This window comes from Poecilia reticulata, chromosome 21, assembly GCF_904066995.2.
Source record: "Poecilia reticulata chromosome 21, P_reticulata-male-v2, whole genome shotgun sequence".
NCBI lineage: Eukaryota > Metazoa > Chordata > Actinopteri > Cyprinodontiformes > Poeciliidae > Poecilia > Poecilia reticulata.
Window position 1 is genome coordinate 5,047,525 of NC_088850.1, and position 8,587 is coordinate 5,056,111.

Here is an 8,587-nt window from a genome sequence, read left to right on the forward strand (position 1 = left end):
ACAATACTGAATCCTACAAAGTCCTTTACTGTTTCAGTTTAAAATCTCTTGGAGGCAGAGCTGTTCTGAAAGTAGAAATTGACGACTTTAAACCTCATTTAATGACGCTGGTACAGGGCCAGGCTAAGACAAAAATAAAATAAAATTACCAGAATAAAGTCGTAGAAAAATAAGAATAAAGTCAGAATATTACGAGAATAAAATGATAAGATTACCAGAATAAAGTCATAAAATTACCAGAGTAACGTTGTATAAGTATCTCACTTGCAAAAACAAATACCAAAGTGTAATTTTGCGAGATGCTTACAAGATTACATTTTTGTCAGTTCGCTTATTACAACTTTATTCTCGTGAGTTTATGACTTATTCTCAAATTTTTTTAATTTATTCTTCACCCTGGCCCTGACTGCATCATAGGCAATTAATCAAGTAATCAGAGCAGTTTTCCCACAGTATCTACTTATTTTATGAGCAATACAAAACATGAAAAAGATCAAGTTTAGTTTTCTGAGTGCATGTATCAACAAACAGTTTATCTTCCACCTAATGGTTTGAATTTTAGGAAAATGTTTATGTGTTTTAAAACAAAATTTTCTGGTATAAATTAGCCCAAGGAGATTTTTAGTAGAATCAGAGAAGCTCTGCCTCAAAGAAATTTTATTCCCACTTTTTTCATACACAAAGTCACTACATATGGTCCCGATGTTTACAGTTCACACCTTTTTTTCACACCTTTTTTTTTTTTTTGCTAAACGAACATGTTTAGTTTAACTCAGGGAAATAAAAACAATTCAGCGACTAAAACAACAACAACAACAACAACTAAAAAACAGAGACTGTTGAGCCTCCAAGAGCACCAAAAACTGTAGAAGTGTTGAGTTTAAGTGGCACCGTTTGGACTCCGTCACCACCAGACTAGCACCACGAGGATTAACTGTTATGTGTGTTTTTTTTTAAATATATTTGTGTTCATTCCACTGTTACTAAGCGTTAATACAGTTGAATATTACGGCAGAAGGAGTCATTGGTGTGTTTATGCATTAAGAGAGATTAAAAACAGAAAGCCGGGGCATCTTTGTTACTTTTGCGCCCCCTGGAGGTTAACCCCAGCTATTGCGGCGCAGTAAAGCCAGAAGACATCAGTTTCAAGATTGGACAGGAAGTATATGTATATGAGTTACAGTACAGAAACCCTGCAGCTGTGTGTTGGTGTGTATAAATCAGCAGGGTAGCACCAGGGAACTAAGGTCAGCCAGTGGTCTACACAGGATCTGGGGGAGCAGTCCTTTGACGTTACTTGTGAGTGTTTATGTGTGTTTGTCCAGTCTGTCATTCTGCATCAGCCAACCTTCATGTACTAACTGTATTCTGTTTGTAGTTACCAGCATGTGTGTCTCTTTGTGTGTGTCAGAGAGAGAGAGTCGGTTTGTAATTAATTGCAGGCGAAGTACTCCTTGAGCGGGGCGAAGAGGTGCCGGATGACGGGGACGCTCCAGGAACGACCCAGCAGCCTTTGCCTCGCCAGACGACTCATGTTGGACACGTCGGTGTAGTGGACGGGAAAACCGAACACCCTGAAACAGTCAGGCCGGTTTAAAGGTTTAACGCATGAGACAAACTGAAACAAAACTCTTAACTGCTTGTTTTCAGAGTTGGGTTACATTTATTTACTTTTAGGAGTATTTTTACTATGTTTTACTCTTACTTGAGTAAAATTTCTGGGTTAGACAAATTCAGTTTTGTTTTTTCTTTATTGCAACTAACACTGGGAGACATGGCTTAAAGATAAAATCTCAGATTTTGTCACAACATACTATTTATTAGTTAAGGCATCAATGGGTTTTTTTGTGTTTGTTTTATTTTAGATAAAAAAAATTCTTTAAATAAAGAATAATGTGTAAAATAAGACATAAAGTCTTTACTAAAAGTTTTTACTACTTCCTACCTCTTATTTAAACAAATATGTATCTAAATACATATGTTGGTGTTTGAATTGTGAAAGTTAAAATGTTTGTAATAAATAAATAAACTACAGCTCCATCACAGTGGTTCTTAATAAACTTGAAAATCAGTGTAATAATAATATAACAGCAGCAGGACTGAGTGCTAAATACACTTTGGAAACGTGAAACTATGAGAACAAGATGGAAGAATGCAAACACTAAACTGTTACATTTCGTCCCTTTGCACATGAAGTCACATCAATTTAATAGCTTTAAACAAATGATATTTAGAGTGAATAGTTTGGGGTTAAGTGGCTTTTCCTGCACTTCCACCTTTCATTAGACCAACCTGTTGCCTTCCCCTGTCTGTCCTGATTCTTCTCTTTCTTCTTCTCTGCTTTCTCTCCATCCTCATCGCTGAACGACATGAACTTTGTGTTAAGTGGGTTTAAAAATGCAGCAGGAAAACCACAGGAATAAAAACAGCATGACATTTTAATGTTAAATTTGATCTCCTTTGTGGGGAACGATTACTGACTCTGATCAGACACATCACAAGTGCTACAATTTATCCGTTTCATAATTCAATTATGGGTTTAATATTGAAAGAATCGTTCTCTCCTCCTCTCTTGTCCAGAAGTATTTCTGTCGTTCTGGAGGACAAATTTACCACTTCTTTCCCTCACTTCCTTCTTCTACTGCTCTCCGATTTGCTGTTATTTCAGCTGTTCTGTTTCTCTGCGTTCTGTTTTAGCTGTGATGAAATTCCTCTCCACTGTCGCTACATGCTTGTGTAAGTAAATGACTCGATGGTTTTCTATACACAGAAAACTTAAAAAGTTTAATGTTTATCTTGTGAGGTTTGTGGTTGTAAACACCAACATACCTTTCCATTTCTGTGCACCACAGGATGTCCTCCTTGTTGTCCATGAAGACGGGGAAATGCTCGTCTTTCCCCTGCTTCACTGAGTTGGAGCGTGTCGTTATCGTACGCAACTTCTCAAACTGGAATTTGCATCCGGAACCAAACAGAAACAAACAGACAAACACATATGAGTCCTTTTTAATCACATTAATAGGATTATTTACAGACTGTCTATCTACGTTACACTACAGTATATACAAGTTGCAAAAAATGCTAAGGATGAGTAAAAAGCACAAACCTTAGCTGTGCGGCCGTGCTCCAGGCACTCTTGAAGGTCCAGTTTGTCGTTTGCCATCGGCGTCAGAGGTCGGCTTTATTCGAAAAGACGGAGAAAGAAAAGTGTAATTTAAATTAAGAGACTACTAAATGAATAACCAATAAATAAAAGTAAAAATAAGAGTTGAGCTGTTTCACCTGGACATGCCGGGCAGGTTTCCCCAGAAATAGCGAGCGCGGTGGGCAGCAGAGACTTCCTTGGCATCAATCATCACCGGGTTGCACTGAGAGGAAACAGGAAGTGTTCGTGATGTCAGGAAACGCGGCGGCCAGCAGGACAAACTGATCACTTCTTAATTTTATTTGGTAAAAATGTTTTTGTCTGACGAAGTTAAAATCGGTCTGATCAGAACAACAGGAAATGGACAAAAAATAAGATTAAAACACTAAAAATTAAATTCAGTCGAAAAAACGATGGAAGGAAGGAAAGAAAAAAGTAAGGAGGGGAAGAAGAAAGCAAGGAAGGAAGGAAAGAAAAGAAGGAAGGAAGGAAAGGAAATAATTAAAGAGGAAAGGAAAGAAGAAAGAAAGAAAAGTAAAGAAGGAAGGAAGGAAGGAAAAAAAATGAAAGAATCAAGGAAACCGAGATGAAGGAAAGAATGAAGAAAAACGTTATGAAAGGAAAGAAGGAAACCCGGAAATTAAGTAAAAAAGGAAAAGAAGGAAGGAATGAAGGACACCTAGAGGAGGATGCTATACCTCTAAAAAGCGTGAGATGTCGCGTTTGTCGCTGACTCCCATGGCGACCACGTTCTCGAAGAGCCAGAAGAACGGCCGCTCGTCGCCTGGTTTGGGCCGCGCCTCGTGGAGCAGACGGTAAAACTCGAAAAACAGCCGCCCGGTGCCCTCTGCAGCAGAGGATTAAGGGATTAAATTAATGCTTAATTTCTCAAGACAAACTAAAACGCGGTTCAACCTACCAAAAAGGCCTTTCCTCGCAGGATTGACTATGGAGAGGTCGTTACAAGGACTTCCTCCGATTACGAGGTCAAACGGTCCCCACTCTTCAATCTGACAAAGTAAAACAGACCGATGACTACTTCTGCCTTAACATGGATTCATCAACAACTGACAACTGAAACAACTATTTTATTTATTGATTAATCTATCATGGCAATTAATCGATTAATCTGTAAAAAAAAAAGAGGCTGTATCCTTCAGTTAATGATTAATCGGTTCCTTTCAATAATCGATTCATCATGATTAATCTGATTAATCGTTTCAGCCCTGAATCAAAGGTGAAAATCCTCCACTTACATGCTTGTGGGTCACATTGCGAACATCCCCAACGTACATGATGCGCCCCTGGTGCCGAACCATGCCGACAGTGATGGAGTCTTCACACACTTCCGATGCGACGTACTTGTCCACCTGGATGCCTAAATCTTTCAGCACCAGCAGGCCTGGGCAGAGCACAGAAGAGCAGAAAACAGATGAAATGCTTTGACACAACTACAGAAAACTACCAGCATCCGTCCAAAACTACTGTATTTTCCAGACTATGAGTCGCAGTTCGTTTGGTCCTGCAACTGATTCTCCGGACCGACTTGTATGTTCTTTTTCCTCTTCATGATGCTTTTTCTGACTGAGTGTTTTCACACCTGCTAGTCTGGTACACTGGTTTGACTGGGAACCAAAATTGCTACATTTGTTACATTATCAGTTGCTGCTGTTCTCGTCCACACTGCACTGAGTCAAACCAATCAAATTAATTAAAAAAACTGTTCCCCTCCTTGCCTGTGGTGGCGCTGCACCACAAACCACAGAAAGAAACAACACAAAAACATGTGTCTTCTTCACAACTTCCTTCTTCACAAGATGTAAACAAAAATGGAGTAACGTCAGATTTTACCATCTGTAGTATTTCTCTTTGATTGTTGGTAAAAGACCACAAGCTATTTCTCTTGCTAGAGTTAGACTCTTGCATCTGTTTTGGTTGTATTTACCCAGAATTCCCTGCATTGTAGCCCCCTTCCTGCTTTTGGAGCGGTCCTGGTCCGCTTGGCATTCACATATGCATTCAAACTGCACCAGAGTTCACTTTAATCGAACAGAGACCAAGGTTTTTAGGAGGACAAAGTTAGCTTTTTTGGTCGATTATGCATTCACAACTCCCCAACTAACCAGAGTTTCTAGACAAACAAACTAGATTTTAGTTAAAGTGGACAAAACATGACTGGTGTGAACGCACCCTTATACTTCAGAGCAACTTATAGTCCAGAAACTATTAGGGTTTTTGCAGCTTTATAAATGCAAACCTGTGGCAATGCCGTCAAACAGGGAGAGGACTCTGATTGGTTTCCTCTTCTCTGCTGCAACTGGAGGGTACAATTTGGCAGGTTCCTGTAAGACAGGTAGCAGGAAGAAGAGAGAATTAGACAGTCAAATAAAAGTGTAGGAACAAATTAATTTAATTTCTAGTTTAGCAATATTAAACCTTTTAAAAATGCTCTGTTTGGTGGTAAATATAAAACTGATTTTATGAGCTTTGAGAGATGAATACTGAATTCTTTAGGGCTGAAACGATTAATAGATTCATTTAAATAATTGTCAACTAATTAAGCAATCAATTAATTGTTTACATAGAGTGTTACAAAAGGAAATTAAACTACAGAATATATATACGTATATTTACATTTAAGAAAAAACACCTTTGTCTGTAAATGTTTTAGCCAAAACTCTCAAATTCTCTAAATGGGTGCTGCATTTTAGTCAACAAAATGTTTATTTTCTTATTTAAAAATTATTTGGTCATTTGCATTCATAATGTATTCATACTATAGTATAAAGTAAGATCAAGTGGTTAAATGAAAAATCTGCAAAATGTAAAAATGTCCCCCGATTAATCGTCAATTGATAGAATAGTTGATATAATTGCTTATTAAGTCAATCTAAAATAATATTAAAATAATCATTAGTTGTAGCCCTGGAATGCTTCCTGTTTGACTACCAATCAGTGACTGTGTCGCAGCTCTACCATCTGCTGCAACTGGCATAATCTCAGATTATATCCAGAGATTTTCACAGGAACCGTTAATAATTGATGCGCTTTAAATTGACGAGGAGCAAGACTTACAAACTCCTGCTCATGATTGTTGGCGAAGAAGTGCTGTAGCCTGATGGGCCAGTCGTCCCGGCGCCGTAGCAACCCGTAGGTACTCTTGGGTCCGCACATGTAGCAGTTCCAGGGGTCCTCTTTGATTGCTGCTGCCGCTGAGCCGGCGCCAACCAGAAGATCTACACATTCCACACAGAAACACCTACACACACACACACACACACACACAATTAATCGTCAGAATAATCAATAGATTAATCGATTACTAAAATAACCATTAGATTCAACTCTAGTTGGAGTTATTTCCCAGATTGCTTAGCGGCATGTCTCTGAATCTTATGTTGCAGCATGAGAGCAAGTAATTCATAAATTCATTCATTTATGAATAATTTTTTATTTAACTTTTTTTTAGCTGTCAGTTCACAGCAGTTGACAACAATATCTTCAAACAGTATAGAAACTGTGTTCAAAATAAGTATTTCTGAGCAGAATTCAGTGTGATGTTTAGTAAAATGCATAATCAGACATTTTGTTCCTCCAAGATAAATCAAGAATTTAAATTCTTCTAACTTAAAATAAGTACCTTTAGTTATTTTAACTTGATAATATGAGTGAAAATAATACAGAAATGTATCCTGGTTCAACTACACGGGAATCATTGCATAATGTGAATAATTATTTGGCTTAAATTAAAGAATTAAGTCATAACATCTCAGAATTCAAGATTAGATAAATTGGTCTTGTTGTTAAAAACAGCATAAAAGTAAAACATAATTGACTTTTTGTATTTTAAAGGCAGCAGGTTAACTTTCATTTTCACCTTCAAACGTTTTACAGAGTAGTTTACCATGCACTACAGATCAGTGAGTTCAGATTTTATTGTTACTTCTGATTTCTGCTGTGAAAGTTCAGCACAAACATGTTAAAATCAACTGCGTACGCTACATTCATGTAAATAAATCTGTTCCTCATGAGCGGGCTGACCCAGTTCCACATAAAGGCAGCCACAAATCAGATCCTGACATTCATGCACAAACTCTGTCTGTAAAAGTGAAATCTAAAACCATGTCCTGGCCACAAGCAGCAGCTGCTGCATGTCGGCGCAGAGCTGCTCTGTTGCTGACCTGCAGCAGTTGTTGTTTCCACACATGAGCACTTCCCTCCCTCCACAGCAGATGGTGCAGTAGGACTGGTAGCCGTCGTCGTCGTACTGGTAGGCGCATTCGAGGAACGAGTTCTGTGCAGGAAAGACAGAATCAGGACAGGAGAGCAACTGTTTCCATTTCCAACAGCAGCCATTAGATAAAACTGATCACTATTTGTCGATCTAATTAACTTTGACGAGGAAATTGCAATATTTCAGACATTTAGAAGTACACTGTAAAACATTTGAGTTGTGATTTCTATCTTCTACTCTTTAAGTCAAATAAATTTAGCCAGTTTTAGATTTTGAACCTAAATGTGAGTTTGTGTAAGATAAACTTACAGCAGTAAGTTGTGTTAACTTTTTTATTAATTTTGTCAAGCACTAAAAAAAGTGAAAGAAGAAAAAGACAGGAGTGGGAATTAATTCCCAGAATGCTTAGCGGCATGTTTTTGTCTCCTGACATGGAAGTGCGTTACGTTGATCTGCAGTTCTGTTCGCACTAAATGTTTTTGAGCTGAATTTAATAAAATTTATTATCAGATCAGACATTTTGTTCATGTAAAATTTTAATGATTCTAAAGTAAAATAAGTTATTTTAACTTGATATTGTGAGTGAAATAATAGAGAAATGTGGCTCTTTAACTAGATGAGGGCAGATTTTGTTTCTTGCATATTGTAAAGTAATTATTTGGTTTAAATTGCAGCATTAAGTAAAAATTCACAATTCAAGATTAATGAACTTAAAAAACAATGTTTAGACAACTTGCCTCTTGTTGTTAAATTGACTTCATGAACTTTAATTTCTGAGTTAGAACCAAAAGAATTTTCTTGTCGACTTTAATTGCATTTTCAAGGTATGAGACGGGACTTTCATTTTCAAGTTAAACCACCTTAAATAATTTCATAATTTTAACAAAGAACCTGCAAAAACCAGACAGCAGGATAAGTCGTGAAGCCTAGAAATGCAAAACAAATACTGCAATTGTAGATTTCAAATGCAAAACTGTAACATTTTTTGATATTTAATACCTATAATCCTTTGCTTGGCATCCAAAATAGAAAAACGTCCAATTAAAATCCTGATTAGGATCAATCAAACCCTGTAGCTCAAAATGACCCAAGTTAAATAAAAACATTTTCTGCTCTTTTCCAGATCAGAGCCAAACTTTTTCTGACTTCACAAGACTCAGTCAGAACCCAGTTGAGGTTAAATAACTACAAAATAGCATCGTAAGTCA

General features: G+C 37.3%; 1 protein-coding gene across 1 annotated transcript in view; it reads right to left on the reverse strand.

Moving 5' to 3' along the window:
- Nucleotides 1-642: 642 nt before the first annotated feature.
- The window catches only part of LOC145549840 (DNA (cytosine-5)-methyltransferase 3A-like), an 8,956-nt gene continuing 1,011 nt past the window's right edge, over nt 643-8,587 (reverse strand). The window contains exons 2-11 of the mRNA XM_081602800.1: nt 7,327-7,475; nt 6,221-6,404; nt 5,403-5,487; nt 4,402-4,547; nt 4,065-4,155; nt 3,844-3,992; nt 3,283-3,368; nt 3,107-3,179; nt 2,830-2,948; nt 643-1,574 (exon numbers count right to left, since the gene is read on the reverse strand). Coding sequence (XP_081458926.1) covers nt 1,433-1,574; nt 2,830-2,948; nt 3,107-3,179; nt 3,283-3,368; nt 3,844-3,992; nt 4,065-4,155; nt 4,402-4,547; nt 5,403-5,487; nt 6,221-6,404; nt 7,327-7,475 — 1,224 coding nt within the window. The 3' untranslated portion in view covers nt 643-1,432. The remainder of the gene's footprint in view (nt 1,575-2,829; nt 2,949-3,106; nt 3,180-3,282; nt 3,369-3,843; nt 3,993-4,064; nt 4,156-4,401; nt 4,548-5,402; nt 5,488-6,220; nt 6,405-7,326; nt 7,476-8,587) is intronic.